This window comes from Microcaecilia unicolor, chromosome 11 (assembly GCF_901765095.1).
Source record: "Microcaecilia unicolor chromosome 11, aMicUni1.1, whole genome shotgun sequence".
NCBI lineage: Eukaryota > Metazoa > Chordata > Amphibia > Gymnophiona > Siphonopidae > Microcaecilia > Microcaecilia unicolor.
Window position 1 is genome coordinate 181,713,396 of NC_044041.1, and position 26,933 is coordinate 181,740,328.

At 45.4% G+C, this 26,933-nt stretch overlaps 1 protein-coding gene across 3 annotated transcripts in view; it reads left to right on the forward strand.

Annotated features, from left to right (window-relative positions):
- Positions 1-25,403, forward strand: part of SIRT2 (sirtuin 2) — a 32,347-nt gene extending 6,944 nt beyond the window's left edge. The window contains exons 2-16 of one of the 3 annotated variants that reach the window (XM_030219082.1): positions 4,309-4,358; positions 6,186-6,234; positions 8,369-8,485; positions 10,800-10,841; positions 11,409-11,515; positions 12,597-12,653; positions 13,169-13,237; positions 13,987-14,116; positions 16,184-16,243; positions 18,664-18,719; positions 18,817-18,893; positions 20,425-20,476; positions 21,849-21,916; positions 22,222-22,288; positions 24,803-25,403. In XM_030219082.1, the coding sequence (XP_030074942.1) occupies positions 4,309-4,358; positions 6,186-6,234; positions 8,369-8,485; positions 10,800-10,841; positions 11,409-11,515; positions 12,597-12,653; positions 13,169-13,237; positions 13,987-14,116; positions 16,184-16,243; positions 18,664-18,719; positions 18,817-18,893; positions 20,425-20,476; positions 21,849-21,916; positions 22,222-22,288; positions 24,803-24,961 (1,160 nt within the window). In that variant the 3' untranslated portion in view covers positions 24,962-25,403. Of the gene's footprint in view, positions 1-4,308; positions 4,359-6,185; positions 6,235-8,368; positions 8,486-10,799; positions 10,842-11,408; positions 11,516-12,596; positions 12,654-13,168; positions 13,238-13,986; positions 14,117-16,183; positions 16,244-18,663; positions 18,720-18,816; positions 18,894-20,424; positions 20,477-21,848; positions 21,917-22,221; positions 22,289-24,802 lie in introns of those variants that run through there. The other 2 variants (XM_030219083.1, XM_030219084.1) reach the window with 2 other exon arrangements.
- The last annotated feature ends 1,530 nt before the right edge of the window (positions 25,404-26,933 follow it).

Consider the following 26,933-nt stretch of genomic DNA (forward strand, 5'->3'; position numbering starts at 1 on the left):
CTCATCTCCCCTTACGTTCCCGCCCGAAACCTCCGTTCACAGGATAAATCCCTCCTCTCTGTACCCTTCTCCACCACCGCCAACTCCAGGCTCCGCTCATTCTGCCTCGCCTCACCCTATGCTTGGAACAACCTTCCTGAGCCCTTACGCCAAGCCCCCTCCCTGCCCGTCTTCAAGTCTTTGCTTAAAGCCCACCTCTTCAATGCTGCGTTCGGCACCTAACCCTTACCGTTCAGTGAATCCAGACTGCCCCAATTTGACTGCCCCTATCGGACCGACCGTTCACTTGTCTATTAGATTGTAAGCTCTTTGAGCAGGGACTGTCTCTCTTTGTTAAATTGTACAGCGCTGCGTAACCCTAGTAGCGCTCTAGAAATGTTAAGTAGTAGTAGTAGTCCTGGAATAGCCTAATGGTGGGTGCAGTGCATTGTAGAGAAGGTGACCCAGGCCCATAATCCACTCTATTACTCTTGTGGTGGAAAGTGTCAGCCCCCCCAAACCTACTGTACCCACATATAGGTGACACCTGCAGCCATAAGGGCTCACTGGACAAATCTCTCTTGTCGTCCCCCTTCTCCTCCACTGCTAACTCCAGGCTTCGTTCCTTTTCCCTCGCAGCACCTTATGCCTGGAATAGACTTCCTGAGCCTGTACGTCTAGCTCCATCTCTACCTGTTTTCAAATCTATGCTGAAAACCCACCTTTTCACCACTGCTTTTGGCTCCTAGCTACTACTCAATTGCCTCCCCTTGTTCCTTCTCACCCAGTACTTCCCTCGCCCTTAATTGTCTTGTCTGTCTGTATTATTTTTAGATTGTAAGCTCTATTGAGCAAGGGCTGTCTCTCTATGTCAGGTGTTCATCGCTGCGTGCTTCTGGTAGCGCTATACAAATGTTAATAATAATAATAATATTGTAGTGGTGTATAGTTGGGTACAATGGGTTTTTCATGGGTTTTGAAGGGCTCGCCATACCATAGGGAGTAATGGTGAGATGTGTACCTAGGACTTTTTATGTGACCGCCATTGCAGTGCCCCATTGGGTGCTCCAGTGCTCTGCTGGGATGCCTGTGTGGCCAGTCTACTAGGAAAGCTGGCTCTTTCTACGTCCCAATGGCTTGATTTTGTGCGCTTTTCACTTAGATGTTTTGGGCTGTTCTTTTTTTTAATGGTCCAAAAATGTACTAAGCACAATAGCATCTAGAAAATGGTCATTTTCAAAGAAAAAAAAGATGTTTTTCTGGTTTGAAAATGGTCATTTTCATTACTTGATTTTTGGACGTTTTCAGCAAAACGTCCAAAGTCAGATTTAGACGTCATATCAAAAATGCCCATCCACGAAACTTTCTTGCAGTGTGCTCTAATCTTTGTACTTTGTGATAGAATAAATAATCGATTCACATTTAGCTGTTTCTCTCCATTCAGGATTTTGAAGGCCTCAGTCACACCTCTCCTCAGCTGTCTCTTCTCCAAGCTGAAGAACCCTAACCTATTTAGCCTTTCCCGTATGTGAGAGTCATTCCACCCCCTTAATCATTTTGGGCACCCTCCTCTGTATCTTTTCCAGTTCCACTACTGTTTATCTTTTTTGAGATGCAGCAACCAGAATTGCACACAATACTCGAGATGTGGTCTCACCGTGGAGTGGTACAGAGGCATTATAATATTCTTTGATTTATTCTCTATTCCTTTCCTAACATTCTGTTTGGTTTTTTGGCCTACTACACTGTCGCACATTGAGCAGAAGTATTTTATTTATTTATTACATTTGTACCCCGCACTTTCCCACTTATTGCAGGCTCAATGCGGCTTACATAGTAAATACAATTACAGAGTCTGGAGAATAATTACAATTACGAGTTGTTGTATGGTTTGATATGGTGCAAGCAAAGATGGGTAACAAACAGAAGAGAGAGATAGGGAAGGTTGAGGAGTAGTAAGGATGGTAAGGAAAGATAGAGGGAAATGGAAGGAGTAGGAAGGATGGTAAGGAAAGATAGGGAGGTGCATTGTCCTTGATGACCCCTAAATCCTTATCCTAGGTAGTGACTTGTAACGTGAAACCTAGCATCATGTAGCTATAATTTGAGTTATTCTGCTCAAGCTGTCATGTAAGTGACAACACTGCCCATGCTCCACCCATGTGAATTTCCCCTTCGCATTTACACATTATTCCACGGATTTTATGTATGGTGCCTGAAAATCCACACAGAAACCGAAGCGTATTCTATAACAATGCACATAGCTTAATTGGTTAGCTAATCAGCACTTAATTGGATGTTAAGCAATTGTCAGCATTAATTGAGATTTATGCATAGAACTCTCTAAGTGTATTCTATAACGTGGTGCACCTAAATTCTAAGTCACATAGTTGAAAAGGGGGCGTGGTCATTGGTGGCACATGGGCATTTCTAAAATCTATGTGCATTATTATAGAATACATTTGATCTGCGCCTAATTTAGGCGTCGGGATTTACACCAAGTAAATTGCGGACTAAATGGACGCGATCAAGCTTAGTCACATGGTGAGCCGCTTGGCGTATTGTATATACAGTGAAACCTCAGTTTTTGTTGACTTCGGATTTCGTCGTTTTCGTATTAGCGAAAAAATTGTCTCGGTTTTCGTTGGTTGCTTCGGATTTCGTCAGCGTGCCCACGCTGCTAATTTTGCATTCTCCTGCGGCGTTCTTCTGGGGCGTTGTTTCTCTCTCCCTCTTCCAAACGCCAAGAAGAGTCTTCAGAAAGGTAAATGCCATGTTAAATGTTCATTTATTCTTTACATTTGTCTTTTTTATTCATGTAAAAGAAAAAATTTCTTATTGCCTCGGTTTTCGTTGGTTTCGGTTTTCGCCGATTATGTTCGGACGGATTATTGACGAAAACCGAGGTTTCACTGTACTGCATAGAAATTTAAGCCTATTCTATAAAATTTAGGCGTATTTTAGAGAATACACCTAGGCGTAATTTTTTCCTGCATGAACTTTTCAGGCGCCATATACAGGATCTATCCCTATGGGCCTTATTGTAAAAAGGTTATGATCCTAATTTACACTCCTAAATTTTATGAGCATAATTTATTCTCCTAAATATATGCTAAATCTATGAGCATAATAGGCCCTAATTTAGGAGCGTAAATTTAGTAGCATAACCTTTATAGAATAAGGCCCTATGGGCGCAATTCTGTAAATGGCCCCTAAAAAGCGTCGGGATGATCTACGCTAAGATAATATTCTATAAAGGGTGCTGGTGCCCAATTTATGGCAGTTGTGCCCGCAATTGATAATAATTCTATAATATTGGGTCTAACTTCTGAGAAGGTCTCTTTGTCTACCCATGCCTTTCCCATGGCCACACCCCTTTTTAGTTTTACGGTAGGAAATTTAGCCACGTGTGTAATAGGGTACAGGGCAGATCATGCGTAACTCTTAACGACTGCTAATTAACACCAATTATTGATAGCACCTGATTAATTTAGGCATAGATCTGGCATCTGCGTTCAGAATCGCATGCCCAACGTTGGGCGACTTCTATAGATCCAGTGGTGTATCACTTACGTGTACCTGTACAGACAAATGCTTAGGTGTTTTGCTGCTAGTTCCATGCCTGTGTGGACTTAACTGCTAGTATTCTCGCTGCAGCTTCCTGACTCAGGGCAAGTTAGTTAATCCTCCGTTGCCCCAGGTAGAACCCCCCCACCTTAGTGGTCCTTTTACTAAGGTGTGATAATGGATTTGGCGCACGCTAATGTTAGCATGCGTTAAATGATAAGACACCGGTTATATTCCTATGGGCGTCTTATCATTTAACGTATGCTAATCGTTAGCGCACCTTAGATTGTGAGCCCACTAGGGACAGAGAAAGTTTGGTTGCGGAGTGGAGGAGTGGCCTAGTGGTTAAGGCACCAGTCTTGGCCCAGTAGTGGCAGTTTGTGTGTAACCTGTGGGGCAAGTTTCCTGTTAGACTGGAATCCCTTACTGAGATCTGTGAGAGACACTGATTCAAGGCCCTGCCCTGACTGCTGCCACGCTTTACCACCGCTGCTGCTGCAGCCTTCTTGCTTTGGATGGAGGGGGGGAGGAGGAGTGTGAAGACCTGCTCTTTTGTTTTCATCTTCTGAGAGTCACCTGAATTTTCACTTGATAAAAAGGGGACCTGTTGGGTCTGCTTTAATAGTTACAGCTTATCTGCAGTTACTCTCTGCTAGAACAAGAAGAGTCGATTTCCACTGAAACAATAGAAAAGAGCATTAGTAGCAAGAATGAAGAGCTCCTTGGTCTTGATAACCAACTTCATTATTTTTCTCTGTCTAGCAGATCCTGATCAGAAAGAGAAGGAAAGAGAAAAGGCAGCAGATTCTCAGGTAATCCTCCATTCCTGATCGTGGCCTGCAGTCTGAAGCAGGGGCGTAGCTACGGGGGGCCTGGGCCCCCGCAAATTTCGTCTGGGCCCCTGGTTTGGCTGGCGGGGGTCCCCAACTCCTGCCAGCTGAAGCCTTCTTCAGCACCGGCCTCAGGCGCAGCCGCGTTCACTGCCCTGCTTTCTTCTTGTTCCTTCTGTGCATGCTGATGCTTCGTTACGTGAAACTGAGAAGGAACGTTAGCGTACACAGGGCAGGCAAAACAGGGCAGGAACCCGGCTGCGCTGGAGACCGGCGCTGAAGAAGGCTTCAGCTGGCGGAGGTTGGGGACCCCCGCCAGCAAAGGTATTTGCAAGGCGAGGAGGGGTGCGAGGCGGTGGCGGGGGGGAGGTGGGGGGCGGTACTCAAAATGTGCCCCCAATCTCGGGCTCTGGCCCCCTCCCACCATAAGGTCTGGCTGCGCCCCTGGTCTGAAGTAGGATAATGATGGCTATGTGCCAGATGCCTTTGACATGATGGCTTGCGTACAGCCCTGTATTCTCCCTTTGGGTTGTCTGACAGTGTTATCTTAGAGGACTCCTTGAGGGTGGAGGACTCCTTGCATTATATGGATGTGCCCTTGTGTGTTTTTCCCTAAAGGACTACTGGGGAAGTGGGGGAGGAAAAGATTTTTCCATCAGTGTGCTTACTCGTGTATGAGTGCACATGTTCCCAGGGGATTCCCTTGGAGTATAGGTTATTCTTGTGACTCCTTGAATTATTTATGTATTAGGATTTATTTACCACTTTTTTGAAGGAATTCATTCAAGTACAGCAGTACAGCAAGAATAAGTCAAACATAACCAATAGACAATTACAGGTGTAAAAATATTCAAATAACAACAATACAAAGTATGGCGTAGTATGCTACATTATAATGCCAACACAATATGCAACAAAAAATGTTAATAGACAGCATAGGGTGTAAGTAAAGATGGAACATATAGATAGATTAGATAGAGTACCAGTAAGAAATTAAGGCACTAATTTTAAAAAGTTGCAAATGAGATCAGAAAGGTACTTGAATATTATGTTAGCTAGGGTAGGAGTGGATAAACGTTATATGTTTGTATGCTCATTTCTAGAAGCTTCCTGGGCAGTGTGGACAAGATGCTTAGTAACATAGTAGATGACGGCAGAAAAAGACCTGCACGGTCCATCCAGTCTGCCCAACAAGACAACTCATGTGTGCTACTTTTGTGTATACCCTACTTTGATTTGTACCTGTGCTCTTCAGGGCACAGACCGTATAAGTCTGCCCAGCACTAGCCCCGCCTCCCAACCACCAGCCCCGCCTCCCAACCACTGGCTCTGGCACAGACCATATAAGTCTGCCCAGCACTATCCCCGCCTCCCACCACCAGCTCTGGCACAGACCATATAAGTCTGCCCAGCACTATCCCCGCTTCCCACCACTGGCTCTGGCACAGACCGTATAAGTCTGCCCCGCACTATCCCCGCCTCCCAACCTCCAGCCCCGCCTCCCACTACCGGCTCTGCTATCCTGAGCTTAGCTTCCTATGGGTCTCCTTCAGAGTTGGTTTTAGGAAGTGGCAACCAGGAAAATTGCCCTGGGCCCCCAGTCTACCTGAATATGAAGTAGGAGTAGCCTGAAGGTGGGCTTTTTGGGGCCCTTTCTTCCGTTTCTGCCATAGGCCTTTGCATATCCAACATCAGCCCTGGTTTCCTTGGATTATGTGTGTGGGTATTTTTATAACTCTGGTAGACTTCCTCCAGTTTATTAATTCTTTTTTCTTCATTTCTGTCTGTTTTTTAAAATTGTGTTTTAAGAGTTCAGGTGTTGAGGAAGAAGACAGTGGAGCAGCTGGAGAGTCAGAAAGTAGGTGTTCTTAACAAATTCAAAATACTCAATATTCATTTTTTAAAGATTATTATTTTTAAATTCAGGTTCTTTCTGATGAAGTGCAGGCTTTGAATTAGTCTGGTTGAGCAGCCAGATTTGTTTTTAGTGTGTGAGGGTGGGTGGGTTGTGGGAGACCTAGTACTACACAACGGCTGGTTACTAGATGACGGTATCCTTACACCTGACTGTCCAGCACTATATTATAGCTCTGAAATGTTGCTGGAACTAGTTTTGCTCTGCTTTTTGGGGACCTCTTTTGTTGGTTTCACACGGAGCTAGCTGTCTTCTTTGGGATCTGTTAAAGTTGTTAAGGGAGTATGACCTTCTGAGCAGGAGGAACCTCCCCTCATTGCCATGGATTCAGGGTTCCTGCTGTATCTGGAAGCCTGAGCTTAAGGAATGAATCACCTGACTGTCAAAGATGATTGCTCCTTTGCAGGCTATGTAGTACTATTATAGTTCACAAACAAAAAAAAAGCAACACTGGGCCTTCAAGACTGGAACAATAGGAGTATTTTATTGACAAGTGACCCGACATGGGCCGTGTTTCGGCGTGAAAAAAAAAGCCTGCCTCAGGGGTCAGGGTCTAAATGTAATTTATTTAGAATTGTATTTGTTTTAAACGAATACGAGGCTAACCCAGGAGTTCTCCACTCTGCATTGCGGTCTGTCCATCCTATCTTGCGAAGACTGGTTTCTTCTGTTTTTTGCGGGTCTGTCCGTCCTAACAGGTGAACTTTGTTTTCACGGAATTTCCCCCGTTCATTTTGGGAGATATTGGACATAAATACAATTCTAAATTCCATTTACACCCTGACCCCTGAGGCAGGCGTTTTTTAACGTCAAAACCCAGCCCGTGTCGGGTCACTTGTCAGTAAAATACTCCTGATGTTCCAGTTTTGAAGGCCCAGTGTTGCCTGTTTTGTTTGTGTACTTTCTATGTATGCTGTTTCCCCTCTCTGTTTGGTTTGTATTATTATAGTTCAACATTTTATTCTAGGCCAGCCATTGAGAAAGGGCCAGACTGAAGCGCATTAACAATTAGATGACATGGGGAAAGCTACCACTTATTCCTGGGATTAGTAACATGGAATCTTGCTACTATGTTTATCGTTAATTCGTTTATCGTTTATTTTCTATACCGTTTCTAAATTGCATGCAATTTAGAATATCAATGATATGCTTTGATGTCCCCATGCATACTTCCTACCCACCCCCCTCCTCCCACCCTGTCAGACTGTCATAGTAATGCTTGAATGTTTTCACTTATATACACTGTCAGCTAGCACATTTGCTTATTTCCGATCTGAGGAAGAAGGGCAACCTTCGAAAGCTAATCAAGAAATGTATTAAGTTATGTCCAATAAAAAAGGTATCATCTTATTTTCTTTTCCATGTTTTATTTTGTTTGATTTCTATTGATAACCTTAAGAGTGGACTAACACGGCTACCACACTCCTCTACTTAAATTGCATGCACAAACCAGTACGGTTTACATTCTTTAAAAATACACAAAACTTTAACATAGCCTACAGGAACTGCATTTCTTGGACAGGAAAGCACGGCAAACCAAAAGCATCCATTCTGAGAATAAAAACAACAATAAAACAATCCATTCATAACGAATTTATATGAACAAACATATGATTGTTTGTTTTTTTTTCTGCATATACATTCTGCCCCTGTTTCCCTTTTTTCATCCCAGATTACTTCCAAACGTATTTTGGAATAGGTATGTTTATAGAAGTTTACGAAACTTAACATACGACTCTTCTAATCTGATAATTTTTGGAAGGCAATTCCAGAGAGCAGGAGCTACGTAGAAAAAAGCTGAATGTCTAGTAGATTCCCATCTAGCCTTTTTTGGTGATGGAATTATTAACCTGTTATCATTTAATGATCGAAGTGTTCTTATAGGGCAGAATGACATTCGCTAAGTATTGAGGAGTCAATAAATGTAGAGCTTTAAAAGTCAAAGTACTTGTGACCTGGATTGACCACTGCTGCAAGCAGGATATACTGGACTAGATGGATCATCGGTCTGACCCAGTATGGCTGTTCTTATGTATTATGGAGGTATAATGGGTTTCTCCCTTCCTGTGTCTTTTAGTGGAGTACATGCGGAATTTGCTGGCCCGCACCCTTGGGTTGGGCAGTGACAAGCCAGAGAAAATCCTGGATGCACTGACTCTGGAGGGAGTGGCCAAGTTCATGCTGAGTGACAAATGTAAGGAAGAATTCAAGAACTGTAGTTTTATGGTTATTTGGAACCATTTTGGATGACTTCTTTAGGAAAATGGTATGTAAAGTACAGTCTCGATTATCTGACAGATCTCCTGGTGATGTCATTGCATTGATTTCTATGAAAAATCTTTGTGTTTAGAACAATTTTTGAAAATCGGGAACTCTTTGCCTTTGTTTATGTGTTTTTTGAGGGGTTTATGCAATGTTTCCCATTTTATCCGACAGCGGGTCGGTTCCGTTTACATCAGATAATTGGGACTGTACTGTAAAACTTATAGAAATATAATAATTAATTTAGCACCTCAGCCAGGATGTCTAATTTTTTTTCTCTCTTTAAACAATTAGATGCAGGTTTCGAGTGCTATAAGTTTTCTTTTTTATGTTTGCGTGGAGTTCTGATCAGAAAGCAGTTTGGGTTTATTGTTTTGTAGCAGAGGCACCTTATAAAACAGGGGTCTTCAACCCAGTCCTCAGGGAACCAACACTCAGCCAGTCGGGTTTTCAGGATATCCACTGTGCATGTTCATGAGAGAGGTTTGCACACACTGCCTCCTTGGTATGCAAATGAATCTCATGCATATGCATTATGGATAACCTGACTGGTTGGGTGTGTCCCTAGGACTCGGATGAGAAGCAGTGGCATAAAGAAAGCATGGGAGTGTGATGTTGGAAATCTTCTGTAGATGAGTGAAGCAAATGTCTTTATTTTTGAGGGTTTTTTTCTTTCAACGTAAAGGTTTTTCTTTTATTATTGCTTACTAGTAAAAATGCCCGTTTCTCACACAACTGAAACGGGCGCTAGCAAGGTTATCCTCAGAGTTCCAGCTTGGCACCCTCTCTCCCCCCCTCTCATCCCAGTTCCAGGCCCCCCCTCCCTCTCCTCTGAGTTCCAGGCTCCCCTCTCCTCCGAGTGCTAGCCCGACTTGCGTTGCCTGCCCTCTTCTCCCAGTCCTCCGCCTGCCCCTCGCCTTCCTGCGTGCTGCCCAGAATTTAAAAGTTCTTACCTCGGGGTCCGGCGGCAGCAGTGAAAGGCGAGCAGGCACGGCGCTTCAGCCTACCTTCCCTTCTGTCTCTGCTCTGCCTCTGGTCCCGCCCTCATTTCCTGTTTCCGGAATGGTCGGGATTGCACTTGGAGGAGAAGGAGGGAGGGGGGCCTGGAACTCGGAGGACAGGGGGGGAGGGAGGGGGGCCATTCTCCCACGATATTATTCTCACCCCCAACGTTCTGTGGCTGGCTGGTGCTGGCTTCCCTTCCCTCTCACTGATCCGCCCTCTAACGTCATCACGTTTAGACGCGAGGGCGGACCAATGGGAATTGTGTTCCGAACCCAGGCATCCAGACGTAGAACATTGGAGGTGCAAATTATTATATAGGATAGTTTCAAACAAATTAGGAATCCATGTGCAAAGTGATTTAACGAAGCAGGAGAGGCTTCCACTTGTTATCTAGCAATGACCATGTCCCCACGGGGTATTCAGCATCACATAACCCAATAGTGCTGCTGAATATCCTGTCTGACCACCTCGGCACTGTCCAGGGGAGGAGCTGACAGAGCAGGGAGTTCCCCAGACACCTTTGATATTCATGGTTGGTTAACCTGGGATGGCAAATATCTGAATATTGGCTGTGCTTTCATATCGCTCAGCTGGCAGACCTCCAGGTACCTGGATGTTCAGTGCCTGTACTCAGATAGGGGCCAGCACTGTTATATCCATGTCTAATTTAACCAGTGGTGACCAGTGTTGGATGATTATTGCTCCCTCGATATACTGTACTTAAATTTCAGCTGCAAAACTGTTTCAGATTTTCCATCAGCAACAGATTCCCTCCTATTCTAGTCCCCTTCCCTAGTCCAGTATGGTAATTACAAGATACTTTTGCTAGGTGAGTAAATCTGGTTTCCCTGAAACCACTGAGAATCGATTCCCCAGCCTCTTAATATTGCTTAACCTTATTTTTGCATAGAACTATTGGTTTACTATTCTAAAAATGTTGAAAAATTGGGTCATTGGTGGAAGAGTAGATTTCTTCCATTCTGTGGCAATGTCGAGGGAGCAGCGGCTTTACAGTAAGCTAATAATCTTTCCAGTGGGGGGGGGGGGGGGGGGGGGGGGGGGAGGTAGACGGCAGTGGGTGCTACCAACGTGGAGGCGGGCAGAGAGGAGAGAGGGCTATGGGTGCTTCAGAGGAGGGTTGTGGGTGCAGTACGCACTGATGCCAGATGAGGAGGAAAAGGTTAAAGACTTTTATTGAAAGATTATGTTAGTTCCTTAATGTGACATTCTCCTTTAATCAGGTAAGAATGTGGTCTGCATGGTTGGGGCTGGAATCTCTACATGTGAGTATTTGGCATACATTTGTGCATCAGTGTGTGTGTGTGTGAGAGAGTCTGCAGTGTTTTTAATCCCATTCTCAGATCTCACAATCAGTCTATAACACTAACTAATTATGGATTTCGGTACGCTGTTAAAAGAAAAAAACAAATACTCTTTTCTGGGTCTTCCTTCAGTAGTGTTTAATGGTCACCTGCTTATGGACTGCAGAAAGCTATATTGTATATATTAAAAACATAAGAGGGGCCATTTTGAGTTAGCCCAATGGTCATCAAGCCCAGCATCTGGGGCGCTTGGAAGTAGCGGCAGATCCCAGTAAGAAAAGCCATTCCCTGTTGTTCACTCCCATAAGCTGGAGGTGGAGACACCCAAATCTGTCTGTTAATAGTTATTTATGAACCTGCCCACCAGACTCTCGTCTAAAGCTTGCTTAAACCCTTCTGTGCTCCCAATCCCTGGCAACAAGTTCCTTAGCTTTAATTTGACTAATATCTGCTACTGATTAGTTTCAAGGGGTGTGTCCTGGGAGTCATGTCCTAGGACTTCTGTAAAATCCCTTCTGTATGAATCAGCTGCAGGAATTCCAGACTTCCGCTCCCCAGGCTCTGGGCTGTACGCCAACTTGCAGAAGTACGACTTGCCTTATCCAGAAGCAATATTTGAAATCAACTACTTTAAGGTACTGCTTACGTTAAATTCAATTGAGAGGGCAGCCAGAGGAGTGGTAGGACGTGTTTCTTCTAAGGTTACCCCAGGTCCTGTAACATCAGGGGGGTCAGGTGATGGATCTGAAGAGCTGGAGGCGATTGCATGTCACTTTTATTGTGATGTCTCTGTCAGTAGTAAAATTAATTTACTCTCCTCAGAAGTGTGGGAAAAAGTTCATATAGCAATTGCACTGTCCATCTATTAAACATAGTAAATGACGGCAGATAAAGACCTGTACGGTCCATCCAGTCTGCCCAACAAGGATAAACTCATTTTACATGGTATGTGATACTTTATACCCGAGTTTGATTTGTCCCTGCCTTTCTCAGGGCTCAGACCGTAGAAGTCTGCCCAGCACTGTTCTTGTACTAAAAGTTCTGAAGATTCTGGAATCCTAAAGAGTGACAAGATTCCGGAATCCCAATTAATAGCAACATTCCATGTAGAACCCCAAAGAGTAACATAGTAAATGACGCAGATAAAGACCTGTACGGTCCATCCAGTCTGCCCAACAAGATAAACTCATTTTACATGGTATGTGATAACTTTATACGTACACCAGAGTTTGATTTGTCTCTGCCTTTCTCAGGGCACAGACCGTAAAAGTCTGCCCAACACCGTTCCTGTACTAAAAGTTCTGAAGCTAATGTTGAAGCCCCTTAAAAGTTACACTCCAGCCCATCCATGTCTATTCAGCCACGATCAGGGCACAGACCGTAGAAGTCCGCCCAGCATTGGTTTTACTCTCCAGTTACCGGCATCGCCACCCAATCTCCGCTAAGATTCCATAGATCCATTCCTTCTAAACAGGATTCCTTTGTGTTTATCCCACGCATGTTTGAATTCCCATACCGTTTTCATCTCCACCACCTCCCGTGGGAGAGCATTCCACGTTTCCACCACTCTCTCTGTGAAAAAATACTTCCTTAAAAAGAGGGTAACGGTGGTAGCAGATGTTGTAGTGAAGGAAGCCTTTTATTAAGCTTTGTGCAAACTGGCCCCCTGTAGAAAGCAACTAGTGGCTTATATTAATACTTTTGTCTTTTTCCTAGAGTAATCCAGAGCCGTTTTTTACCCTGGCAAGAGAACTTTACCCAGGGCAGTTTAAGGTAAAGGTTTCAAAGGCTTAGAAAGGGGAATCGGCTGTAGTGGTGGGACTTTGAGTCAGAAGTTGGACTGTCCTAGGGAAAGTAGGAGTGGAAACATGGGGGAGGGAGTTTCAGTGAGGAGAAGAGCTGGGGGCAAGGGTAAGGCTTTTTAAGGGGTCAGTGGGAAGTGACATTCAGAATGGGTTTGAGAGAAGCCCCAGAGGGAAAAGCATTAACTGCAGACATACTGGGTAGATCTGAATCCGCAGCAGTGGACTGGGGGTATGGTCCTACCCATATTTTGCCCATCACAGCAAGAGCAGCTATAGAGCTTGGGGTGGCACTGGTGATTGACTTGTTTGACCCCTCCAGCCAAAAAGTTGCCCCTAAACTGAATTGACATGTGAGTAAAAGCACACAGAAAGGGGGGGAACATGAGAAAAAGATAAGGTGTTAGCACAGAATTCATTTCTTGACAGCTGCCCCAGTCCTCAAAGAAACAGAAGGAAATAACAGTTAACATTTCTTAATTTCAGCCAACGGTGTGCCACTACTTCCTGCGATTGCTGAAAGAGAAAGGGCGCTTACTGCGCTGCTATACCCAGGTGAGAGCGACTGGCCCTGTCCGCCTTACACAAGTGGGAGAGGTTGACACTATGGCGCCTTCTACAACTACTGCCTAATTACATGTGGCTGAATGAAACTGGCCCCGTGAACTAGAGGGTGACTGAAACTGGTTTTGCAGCCAAAATGTGCTGCTTGGTTTCGGCTGGAACCAAAACCGAAACTAGCTGCTAGGGCCCAACCAAGCTTGCTCACAGAAGGGGCTCCCCTCCCGGACCCACCCATAAGCCTCCCAGGGCCTACTGTCCATCCCTTAGTGGGTCTAGTGGGTAGTTGGGGCAGGATCGATCTCCAGTCACTCCTGCCCATGCCGGCTCCATTCTCAAAATAGCTTCTGTGATCTCCAACAACAGTCTCATGAGACTGCTGCTAGAGATTACAGCAGCCATTTTGGCAGCAGAGAAGACATAGGCAGGAGCGACTGGGGATCGATCCTGCCCCAACTACCCGCTGGACCACTAAGGGATTGTCAGAACCGAATCAAGCCTGAATGTAGATTTTGGACCAGTTTCAGCACCGAAACTGAAATTCAGTTGGCCTTTACTATGAGCCCTCCTAAGCTCTCGCCTGTCTCACACAAGAGAGAGGTTGACACCAGGGTGCTTGCTGTAGCCCCTGCCCAGCTACCCAAGGGGCTGAGGGAGATTGGCCCTTTGACCTGTCTTACAACCTTTGCCCTTTCCCTGTGTTTTGTAGTTTATCAGAGTTTCATTTTCCTCCTTTCTGGCAGAACATTGATACTTTGGAGAGAGTTGCTGGGTTGCAGCAAGATGACCTGGTGGAAGCACATGGAACCTTTTTTACCTCGCACTGTGTCGGCATGTTCTGTAGGAAAGAATACCCCCTATCCTGGATGAAAGGTACCTGTCCTTCTGCCTTCCATCTCTGGGTCTGGCATCATCCTATCCCTGTCTGAGGAGCATACGGTGTCCCTGATGAGAGAGAGCGAGACTCCATCTCTGGGGAATGCATGGTAACCTGGGTGAGAGAGAGATCCTATTACAATCTCTGAGGAGGGCATGATGTCTAAGAAGAAAGAGGAAACCCCCCCTCTCCTCTCACTGTCTTCATCTATGGGGAGTATGTCATGTCCTGAGTGAGAGAGAGATACTCTCTTGGGTATTACACAGTGTCCCCGGCGAGAGATTTCCACATTTTGGTCTCTGGAGAGTGTATGCACAGTGTCCCGGGCAAGAGAGAGAGAGACCCCTATCTCTGACTCTAGGGAATGCACAGTGTCTTAGATGAAAGAGAGAGAGATCTATTAGAGAATGACACGGGTGGGGACCCGCGGTAACCGCAGGGATGGGGTGGGGACGGGGACAAATCCCACAGGGATGGGGACAGAGCCCACGAGGACGGGGACAAACTTTGTCCACATGTCGCTTTCTACTTTGAAGCCTGTTAATGAACTGGATTGTTATTTATGTTTGAGTGATGCAGATGACAATATTTTTATTTTTTGGAAAAACAAGCAAACATGCTGGCCACAACTAGCAAAATTTGCATGGGGGATCCTGTACCTTCCTGCTACCAGCACATCTTCTGAGAAGGCATCTTCTATTGCAGGAAGGACTGTGGAAGACAGGAGAGCTAGACTGAATCCTGAGATTGTCGATGACTTATTCATCCACAGATTAAAAAAATCATATTTCTCCCCTCTAGGGCATACAGAACGGGTTGTATTTTGTACTCCTGGACATTTTAACAGGGTGGATTAGGATTTCTTAGGGTAGTAGAAGTCAGCTATTGTTGAGGTTGGAAGGGTAGAGGGTGGTGGTGGTGGGAGGGTTTATTATAGCTGCTCATTGTTATTATTGTTTTCTATTTGTAATTTATACACAACAGTTGCACAGCGTATTGTTCCTTTTTATACTTTATTAAAAAGTTTTAAATATAAAATCATAAGTGTTTGAGGCTTCTGCAGATGAGAACAGAGCCCACGGGGATGGGACGGATGGGGACGGAGTCAGTACCTGCGAGGACGGGGCCAAATTTTATCCTCGTGTCTCTGGGAACTGCACAGTGTCCCAGGCAAGAGAGAGACCCTTATATCTGTGCCTGGGAAGGGCACATTGCTCAGGTGAGAGAAAGAGAGTTCCCCCATTTCTGTCTCTAGGGAATACATAATGTTTTAGATGAGAGAGAGAGACCCTCATATCTATCTCTGGGGAGTGTATGGGATCTTAGGAGAGAGAGAGAGAGATCCCCGTCAGTTTCTCTGGGAAATACACATTGACCTGAGTGAGAAAGAGACTCCTAGATCTGTGTTTGGGGAGGGCACAGTTGCTCAGATGAGAAAGACCCCCCCCACCCCCATCTATAACTCTAGGGCATTCACAATGTCCCAGGTGAGGGAGGGGGAGAGAGACCCCCATCTCTGTCCCTAGAGAATGCACAGCGTTCTAGATGAGAGAGAGAGCAAGACTCCCGTCTTAATCTGCGGGGAATGCATAGTGTCTTGGGTGAGAGAGAGAGGGACTCCCATATCTTATCTCTTGGAGCATACAGTGTCTCAGAAGAGAAAGAGAGAGACCCCCCATCAGTGCCTGGGCGAGTGTACATTGACTTGGGTGAGAGAGAGAGATGCCCATATCTGTTTCTGTAGAGTGCACATGCCTCAGGTGAGAGAGAGAGACCCCCTTCCCATCTCATGCCCCTCCTAATATTGGCATCCTCGCTGCTTTCCTTCTCTCTCATAAGGCTGTGTATGCAGGAGATGGTGTTCAACGTTCTTTCTTCAGATTATGATAGAGTGTAAGTGTATTCTTTAGGCATCTCATATTATGCTTTTCTATTTTACCAGGAATTGACTCTTTACCAGTTTTAATCTTTTCGTCTCTCCCATTTGGGATTCAGCATTTTTGATATTGATTTAGTTCTGTTGACCAGGCCTAACCAAGCTGTCTTTGCTCTGTTATGAACAGATAAGATCTTCACTGATCTGATTCCCAAGTGTGAAAAGTGCAGCAGTGTGGTGAAGCCTGGTAAGTGGATTGGTTTCATGATGCTTTCAGCCATATCTGTGCCTCAGATAAAGCGCTCCCGAGCCCTGCTGGAGTCCAGGACCGTGAATCTGAATGCTGTTTGTGAGTACACGGGGCACCTCACTCTGGAATTGTAGCTCTGTGGAGCACAGCGTTGCCATGTCTAGCCGCTTTGGGTGTGTTCCTGTGTGGTGAGCCAGACATAATGGAGAGAGTGATCCACCTAAGTGGATGAACACTAACTCCCACGTAAATATAACAGTACAGAGAGAGTGGGAAGTGGACCAATGACTCCAGGAGAAACGGAGATAAGATTTCAAAGAACCACTTTATTAAGTGGTTCTTTGAAATCTTATCTCCCGTTCTCCTGGAGTCATTGGTCCACTTCCCACTCTCTCTGTACTGAGCCAGACATAATGCATTAACCACTCAAGTAAAGCTCATTTAATCAGTTTAACAACGATCTCCAGCTCTCCAAAAGGCCCAAATATTCAAAGGATTTATGTTCCTAACTTTGAAAATTGACTAGGGCTGAGTGCATAAACCTTTACTCAAAGTTTCACTAAAGGCCCAATATTCAACGCGATTTTGCTGACCACTGACCGTTAAATCACTTGGTCGGGGCTAGTTGCTAATGTTCAACGGAAATTAGCTGGCTAAATGCTGCTGAATATTACGGTTAGCGCCGAAACTGAAAGCCGGCTGTGTTGGGGGGCATTCTGGGGGCAGACTCAGCACTTGGCCAATTCTAGCCGCCGCATCTCAAAAAAGATATAAAAGAATTGGAGAAGGTGCAGAGAAGGGCGATGAAAATGATAAAAGGGATGGAACGACTCCCCTATGAGGAAAGGCTGAGAAGGTTAGGGCTCTTCAGCTTGGAGAAAAGGCAGCTGAGGGATGATATGATAGAAGTCTACAAGATAATGAGCAGAGTAGAACGGACAGATGTGAAGCATTTGTTTACACTTTCAAACAATAATAGAACCAGCGGATGCAAGATGAAGCTAGAATATGGTAGATTTAAAGTTTTTCTTTACTCAGCGTGTAGTTGGACTCTGGAACTCATTGCCGGAGAATGTATTGGCAGCAGCTGGCCTTATGGAGTTTAAGGGGGGTTTGGACAGATTCCTGAAGGAAAAGTCCATTGAACATTATTAAATATATATATTTTTTCTTGGGGGGTGGTGGGGGGGGGGGGGGGGGTTACTGGGTTCTTGAAGCCTGGATTGGCCGCTGTCAGAGACAGGATGCTGGGCTTGATGGACCCTTGGTCTTTTCCCAGTATGGCGGTGCTTATGTACTTGATATTTAGCCCTTAAGGCGCCTAAAAAAAAAAAATCGGCGCTGATAAGCGTAGGCTCCGAATATAGAATACGGATTGATATTTTAGTTGATATTTTAGCTGATATTTTAGCACCTAAATGTACGCACATCCATTTACACCAACGAAACCATGGCGTAAATCTCGGCATGTAGATTTAGGCGCAGTGGGCTATATTCTAAATCCAGTTGCCTAAATTTCGGAAAGCCCACGAAACGCCCATTTCCCCGCCCATAACCATGCCCCTTTTTGCCTGTGTATTTAGAAGGTTGGCTCACAACGTTAACAAAATAACGCTTAGCGAGTTGTGCACCTAAATTCTAATCGGTGTCAATTAGTGCTCATTATTGCTTAAGTGCCGTTATCAGCGCTCATTAGCTTGTTACGTTTGTAAAATTATGCGCGTTGTTAATAGAATGTGCTGATTTTGGTGCCAGTCTCTAGGCGCGCTATATAGAATTCAGGGGTAAGCGGCCAGGTTATGCGCTAACCCGCGGCCACTTAAGTGATGAATATCAGCTGAAGCAGCTATGTCTTAGCCATCTTAAAAATAACCGGACACTCAAATCCAAAGCCTGCATAGGTCCCAGCTTTGAATATCTGGGAATAACCCCATTGGTGATGAGGAAAATGCTCACTGCCCGACAACTGAATATTGACCCCTAAACTCCTAAATTTAGGAGCATAAAAAGTGGGTGGCAACAGGGATGGATTTAGGGCAGGGAATTAAAAAAAAGTTAGAAGTTTAACACTGATTTCAGCATTAGGCTCATAAATTAGGCAAATGGATGGCAAACCTACATTTATGAGCAAAACTTTAAAGCTGCTAAATGAAGATGAATTTTTATCTTAAAACATAGGCTTCTAAGTTTGACATGACAATAGATGAGGCATATTTTCAAAGCACTTAGCCTTCCAAAGTTCCATAGAAACCTATGGAACTTTGGAAGGCTAAGTGCTTTGAAAATATGCCTCTTTGTCACATATTTAGGAGGGCAGGCTTTTTCTGAATATCAGGCACTCTATTACTGTGTCGGTGGGACCCAAGAAGCACTTTTATTCAGCTCTCCCTTTTTTTTGTGTGTGTATGTTTTTGCAGATATTGTGCTGTTTGGCGAGAGTTTGCCTGCACGATTCTTCTCCTGTTTAAAATCTGTACGTATGGGTTGGTCACGTTAAGACGCTCCGGTTCAGGGTTCCATTTGCTTTCCGAGCCAGTGTGGTGTCTTACATTTCACTTTCTTTGCTGCAGGATTTCCAGCAGATTGATCTCCTGATTATAATGGGCACCTCGTTGCAGGTTCAGCCGTTTGCATCCCTTGTTGGCAAGTAAGTATCTGTCGCAGCCTGTACACACTTCATTATGGACTTGTCCTCGACTCGCAGCCTTGTAACTGGAACCTTCCTGTAACAGGAGCTCTCCTCCCTCATTAGTAGGAACCCTCTACCCCAGTCTTATACCACCCCACGCGTGGAACAAACTCCCCGAGCCCATACGCCAGGCCCCCTCCCTGCCAATCTTCAAATCCCTGCTTAAAGCCCACCTCTTCAATGTCGTCTTCGGCACCTAACCTCTACACCTCTACCCAGGAAATCTTGACTGCCCCAACTTGACATTTCGTTCTTTAGATTGTAAGCTCCTTTGAGCAGGGACCGTCCTTCTTTGTGTATTTTGTACAGCGCTGCGTAACCCTAGTAGCGCTGTAGAAATGTTAAGTAGTAGTAGTAGTAGATGAGGAGGAGCAGGAGAATTAGTTACTGAGATCAACTCCTCTTCCTCCTCCTCCTCCGTACATATATATTGAATTTTTTGGTCTAGCAAATTTTGATTTGTTTTCATGAAACATTCCACATACATTTTACTGGAATTTAAAGCACAGCTTCTTCCATTAATTTTAAATCCAGCATCCAGCCATCTTCATATCAACGTCTGTTTATATTTCCCCCCTCCCCCAACAAATGTATTGTTTACGTTCATCATTTTTTTTTCCTCCTAATACTACTCTGACACCTTGATATTTTTTCAGGGTACCAGTTTATGGTACTACCTTACTTGTGTTCCTTTCTCCCCCTTCACCTCCAACCCTTCCATCTCTCCCCATCCTGTACCAAGCTACCTTTTCTTCTACTAGGACAATGATGGTGAACCTATGGCACGCGCGCCGTCACCTCAGCCAGAGTTGTACTGCCGCTATGAACTGCTGGTGCAATCGCCCTAGCAGTTCAAAGTTGTGTCGGAGCGGAGGAGAGACCCACCGGAAGTTTGTTCACCCACCGGAAATTTGTTCCCTCCGAATTTTAAGTCATCTATTTTACCTCGTCGGAGTTAGGGCGGCAGCATGCAGGCTCGGCTCGGTGCTTAGTTCAGTTTTCCCTTCTCTCTCAGCTCTGGTCCCGCCCTTGCGGAAACAGGAAATGAGGGCAGGACCAGAGCTGAGAGAGAAGGGAAAACTGGACTAAGCACTGAGCGGAGCCTGAATGCTTTTTACCGCTGCTGCCGCCTTAACCCTGATGAGGTAAGATAGATGACTTTTAAAATTGGAGGGAGGGGGCCTGGAACTCGAAGAGGGAGGGGGGACCCTGGAACTGGGGAGGGAGGGAGGGAGGGGGACCCTGGAACTGGGAGGGAGGTTAAATTGCCCTGTTGGCACTTTGCGATAAATAATTAGATTTTGGGTTGCTGTTTGGGCACTCGGTCTCTGAAAGGTTCGCCATCACTGTACTAGGATCTTGTGGCCATCTTCCCTGTCCCTAGGTATCTTCCTCCCAAAACTTGCTTTAATCATGTTCATTTGGATTGATTTAAAAAAAAAAAAAAGATTTAATTCCAGAATTTAACTTTCTGTCTATCTTCTTGCAGGGTGCCTACAAATGTACCACGATTACTTATTAACAAGGAGAAAACAGGAGAGGTGAGCAAAGGAGATTGGGGTAGGATTGTTGCTTTGATTTATTTCAGCATCTCAGAGATGTGAATGGGGTCCATGTTATCTTTAAGAGATGCTACAATTAGCAGTAACTTTTGTCTAATTCCGGAAAGTTCCAAAACAGTCCCTAGGTCAGTCAGTTACAGGTAGTTTATAAGGATGAGTGCAGCCTTACAACAGTTGGTAAATAAGACAAGTTCTGTACTGAGGCCAGTGGGGGAGAAGGGTTAGCTAAGGTCTTTTATTCCTAATGAAATACAAAGTGGATGGTGTGGGTTTTTTTTTTAAAGCTGATATTCAAAACATTTGTCCAGGTAACTTTGAGATACTTGGACAGATCTTTGGATTTGAAAATCCGCACTGACTGGTTACATTTTGTTGGCCACACAACATGTAGACACTGCCGTGGAGGCGGGCATGCCAGGGACACAGGATTTAGTCGATATTCAGCTCTCTATTTATAAACTGCACTATCAGACAATCCTAGGCGGTGTGCAAAATAAACATACATAACATCATAATTAATCAAAATATAAAATTGACACACTAGTCCATCACAACATACAATACAGTTTATTCTCATAGTCCGCAACAACCTCCAAGTTGTATGTGGATTACAAAAAAAGAGCAACTTGGACCAATCCTGAGGAATTGCTAAGTAATCTCTCTATATAAAAGGCACCACCAACGTTCTATGAAGCCTCCAGCCGGAAGTGTGAAGGGGGAGAGAGATCCGGTTTCCCCATGAGTGTCTGCCCCGCCCTCGCTCTCTCTGTAACACAAACAGTGAAGGAAAATACAGCAAAGCAGGAAATCAAATCGCTCTCTCTGTAACAGTGAAGGACTCAGAGGGGGGAGGCGAGAGAGGGCAGAGGGCAGGGACACACACACTCCCACATGCACACAAAAGAAAACCTTGCTAGCCCCCGTTTCATTTGCATCAGAAACGGGGCTTTTTTACTAGTATCACATAAAAGTTAACAAGATAGAAATTTCTGGGTTACAAAAAAATAACTCAAACAAATCCTTAGGAATTACAAGTAATATCACCTAATGTTAAAAAGATAAAAATTTCTGAAACAGATTAGGGAATTGACCATAACTGGTTACAATTCTGAACTGAACGGGCAATTTGTTCCAAACCCGAGCAGCAGAAGGAGGCTGAGCCTCACAGTTAAGAGAAGCCTATGTCTTGCTGCTTTCAAAATGAGGTTACGTACTGCCAACAGTGGGTTTAAGCTGTTGCGTAAGCCTGAGCCCCCTGAGGGTTTCTGAGTCACCTTGGGTCCTGCTCACCCCTTCTCCCTCCATGTGGCTCACACAGTATTTGACAGTGTACTGCTTCTGTTTCCCTCAGAGTGGCTCCTTCATGGCTCTCCTTGGCTTTGGCTGTGGAATGGACTTCGATTCAGAAAAAGCTTATAGGCAAGTTACAGGTGCATGCAGAAACATAACTTAGTAGATGACGCCAGATAAAGACCTGTATGGTCCATCCAGTCTGCCCAACCAAATAAACTCATAGCATAAGGTATGATGTGATACCAAATATGTATACTTGATCTTGATTTGTCCTTGCCGTTTTCAGGGCACAGACCATAGAAGTCTGCCCAGCACTGGCTTTGTTTTCCTAATACTGAATGATCGTGCTTACAGCACTATCGTGTCCTCCTATGCAATAAACACACATGATGTACACACAGACATGAGTACCTGCTTTGTGTCTTCTTTAGAGACGTAGCCTGGCTGGGGAACTGTGACGACGGCTGCATGGCTTTGGCAGATCTTTTGGGCTGGAAGGTAACACTGTTGGCATACCAAAAGAGAAACAGGGGCCAGGGTGCTCTGGCCTTCAACAGTAGGGGTTGGAAATAGGGTGCAAGAAATGGAAGGTGACGCATGTGTGCGGTGGTCAGTGGGGCGTGGGCAAAAGGGGAGGTGACGCATGTGCACCCTGTGGTTGGGGCTATAAGTAAATGGGTGGTGATGTACCTACCCTGTGCTTGGTGGGGCGTGGCTAAATGGGAGGTGACTCGCGCGTGTGCCCTGTGGTTGGTGGTGAAAGGGGCATGGGTAAATGGGAGGTGTTGTGTGCCCACCCTGGTGGTGAAAGGGGCATGGGAGGTGACACGCGCGCCTGATGGGGAAAGGGGCATGGGTAAATGGGAGGTGACGCGCGTGCCCACCCTGGTGGGGAAATGGGCATGGGAGGTGACGCGCGTGCCCTGTGGTTGGTGTGGCGTGGGTAAATGGGAGATGACGCGCCTAACCTGTGGTTGTTTTGAGGGTAAATGGGAGGTGATGTGTGTGCCTGTGATTTGGAGGAGGGTATGTGAGTGGTGATGTGTGGGTAAATGGGAGGTGATGGTCATGCACCCTGTGGTCGGTGGGGTAAGGGCATGGTAAATGGGAGGTGATGGCGCGTGCCTGCCTTATGATCAGTGGGAGAGGGGCATGGTCTAAATAGGAGGTGACACTCGTACGCGTTCTGTGGTGGGGGGTGGGTGGGCAAATAGGAGGTGATGCGCATGTGTGCACTCTGTGATTGGGGGAGGTGATGCGTGTGCACCCTTTGGTCGAGGAGAAGGGGCATGGGCAAAAGGGGAGGTAACTCATGTGTGCCCTGTGGTGAGCGGGTAGGGACGTGGGCAAAAGGGGAGGTGATGTGTGTGTACCCTGTGGTAGTGGGGAGGGGGAAGGGGAGGTGAAGTGCATGTGCCCTGTGGTGGTGGGGGAAGGGGCAGTGGCAAAAGTGGAGGTGACACATGGGTGGTTGGGTGTGGGTAAATGGGAAGTGACGTGCATGCACTGTGGTTGGTGGGGTGTGTGCCTGGTGGGGAAGGGGCATGGGTAAATGGGAGGTGATGTTCGCTTGCTTTCTGGCTAAGAGGGGAGATGCAGTATATCAGAGAGGATTTGCTTCCTGCCTTCTGGGGAGGAGTAGTAGGTGGCAAAAAACTTGTCCTCTGGCTGGGGGGGGAGGTGGGGGGTGGCAGACTGAAGTAAATAGGAGGAGTACATTCTTGCTTCCTGGGTGGGGGGGTGAGGAGTGCATGTAGTAAGCAGTAGGAGATGTGCTTCTGTCTTGTAGCTGGGGGAAGGGAGTGGATAAATGGAAGATGATGGGCTCTTGCCCTCTGGTGGTTTGGACACAAATAGGAAGATAAATACTCTTTAGGGCAGGGGTGGGCAACGGTTTTCAGGATTTCTCCAATGAATACGTATTAACAAAATTACAAACAAGGTTCGAACATCAATAATGCAGTGGCGTAGCCAAGGGTGGGCCTGGGTGGGCCCAGGCCCACCCAGTAGCAGCACACCTATGAAGTGTCTGGTAGGGTTTCCCAAGCCCCCAAAACCCAAAATTCCTGTCCTTCCTGCATACCAGCCTTCCCTTTGATGTATTCCCGCCTATGCGGAAACAGAAAGTTGCATCAGAGGGAAGGCTGTGGAGCCAACATGAGCAGTGTGTATTATTTGCTGCTTGCTGCCAGTGAAAATCTGCTATTTAAAAGGTATGGGAGGAGGGGGATGTTTGAGAGACCATATGGCATGCAGGCGAGAGAGGGAGAGACCAAATCATTTGTGGGACAGGGCGGAGTTCTTCTGCCCATCCATCTTGGGCCCAGGCCCACCCAAAATTGGGTGTCTGGCTACGCCCCTGCAATAATGGTTGCAAATAGCATACAATGTGAATTATTAAACAACCGTTAAAATATTATCAAACATTTTGAATCTATATTAAATATCTTGAATAATCATATTACAATACACTCTATCATCCTACCACATACTCACACTCACCCCACATATACACTACGTGAAATTACTCCACGTAAACAATATATATAAACACTGTATAGAAACTACTATATAGACTTGTACAGCACTTTCCTCATACTGTGTAAAGCCTGCTCAACGTGTCAAGTATGTTATGAGCTCGCCACTGCATATTCACTTCAAATCAATTCAGTGGTCTTAATCCTTCAAAATGTCAAAGTGTCCGGTACTCAACCACTCATCAGTCTATCGGCATACAGTGGAGGTAATTCATGAAAACAGATCTTTTCCATATTCATTGGTTACATCCTGAAAATCTCCGCTGTAGGGATGCAACGTAAACAATAGGTAGGAAGAGGGTGCTCAGTAAATGAGAGGCAACGTGCTCTTGCTGAGGAAAGAGAGAGTGTTAAATGGTAGAATATGTGCTGTTGCCTAGGTAGGGTTGGGGGTGGGGAAGGTGAATGAAAGGGGGATGTGACTACCAGAAATAAATTGTGGTTCTAAGCCTTGTTTTCTTTTTTTTTTGAATAGAAAGAACTGGAAGACTTAGTGAAAAAGGAACATGCAGCGATTGATGCTAAATCTGCGGAAGAGGCGGCCAGGGGCGTCTCGGGCGCTCAATCAGCGTCGCAGGCTAAGGAGGAGAAGGCACCTTCAGCAGGGACGAAAGGCGAGAAGAAGCAGGACTAAAGCAAAGGGAACAGGAGCAGACTGGATTCCAGCTGTGTCACTCAACTCTCCCCCTTTACTACCACCCGGTAGCTTAGTGTTTAAATTGGAAGAATTTGGAGATGAGAGGTGCCAAAAACCTGTTTGCTGTTAGAGTCTGATTCCCAAACACCGGTAGGTGGTGAGAGAATCAGTTTTCTGCTTTTGAAAGTGAGAAGCATTGAATAGTTTGTTTCCATAATAACCCCAAATGACTTGAGTCCAGAGAGATGAACCAGCAAGCACTTTTCGTTTCTCTTTTTCTTTTGGAAGGTCAGGTGTAGGATGAATTTTGTGCCCTGCATTTCCCAGATGTGACTGCTCCTGATTCTTGGGGGTCAGATGAATAGTTAATAAACTCTGTTTTTCAGGCTTAACAAATTGTCCTGCCGAGTATTCTTTCAGCCCTTGAATCCAGCTTTCTTTAATATACACATCTACAAAACCAATAGAGCAAATAATAGAAAGAAAATCCAAGCTGATATCCAAGATCCCAGCTCTGGCTTGGCTTTCCTTTTGTGCTGATACTTACCCTGGGGAAAAGTGAACGTGACAGTCTAGAGAAGAGTTGGAAGTCCAGTCTGTGTGACTTCCTGTGATCTCATTATCAGTGAATAGGGAAGGTGGATGAATTGATTCTCCCAAAAAAAGAGCAGCCCAACCTGTAAAGTTTGAAATTGCTTCTGTAGTTTCTATTGCAGAAATGGCACTTTATATTAACAATAGTAGCTCAAAGTGAGTTACATTCAGATATTATTAGGAAAGGTATGGAAAACAGGTGTGAGGATGTTATAATGCCGTTGTATCGCTCTATGGTGCGACCGCACCTTGAGTATTGTGTTCAAGTCTGGTCGCCGCATCTCAAGAAAGATATAGTAGAATTGGAAAAGGTGCAGCGAAGGGCAACAAAAATGATAGCGGGGATGGGACGACTTCCCTATGAAGAAAGACTAAGGAGGCTAGGGCTTTTCAGCTTGGAGAAGAGACTGCTGAGGGGAGACATGATAGAAGTATATAAAATAATGAGTGGAGTGGAACAGGTGGATGTGAAGCGTCTGTTCACACTTTCCAAAAATACTAGGACTAGGGGGCATGCGATGAAACTACAGTGTAGTAAATTTAAAACAAATCAGAGAAACCTTTTCTTCACCCAACGCGTAATTAAACTCTGGAATTTGTTGCCAGAGAACCTGGTGAAGGCAGTTAGCTTGGCAGAGTTTAAAAAGGGGTTAGACGGTTTCCTAAAGGCCAAGTCCATAAACCACTACTAAATGGACTTGGGAAAAATCCACAATTCCAGGAATAACATGTATAGAATGTTTGTACGTTTGGGAAGCTCGCCAGGTGCCCTTGGCCTGGATTGGCCGCTGTCATGGACAGGATGCTGGGCTCGATGTACCCTTGGTCTTTTTCCAGTGTGGCATTACTTATGTACTTAGGTCCTCTACTTGGCTCACTTTTATTACATAGAGCAGTGATTTAACCTATTGTGATGTCATAGTGGCTCATTCCACCAATAAGAGCGAACCTCATTAGTGATGTCACAATGGCTTGATTGTATAGAATGTTTGTACGTTTGGGAAGCTCGCCAGGTGCCCTTGGCCTGGATTGGCCACTGTCATGGACAGGATGCTGGGTTCGATGGACCCTTGGTCTTTTTCCAGTGTGGCATTACTTATGTACCTGTTCCTGGAGGGCTTACAATGTAAATTTGTACCTGAGGCAATGGAGGATTAACTGACTTTCCCCGAGGTCACAAGGAGCAACCGTGAGATTTGAACTGGGCTTCCCTGGTAGTCAACCCAGTTCTCTAACCACTAGGCCTACTCCTCTGTTTGTCTGTAGAGGAGGTCCACCCAGCTGAGTTCTACATATATGAACTTCTGAAATTGGTGTAATCCTCCTGAGGGACAAATGCAAAGTTCTGCACATTGGGAAGAATAATCCGAATCAT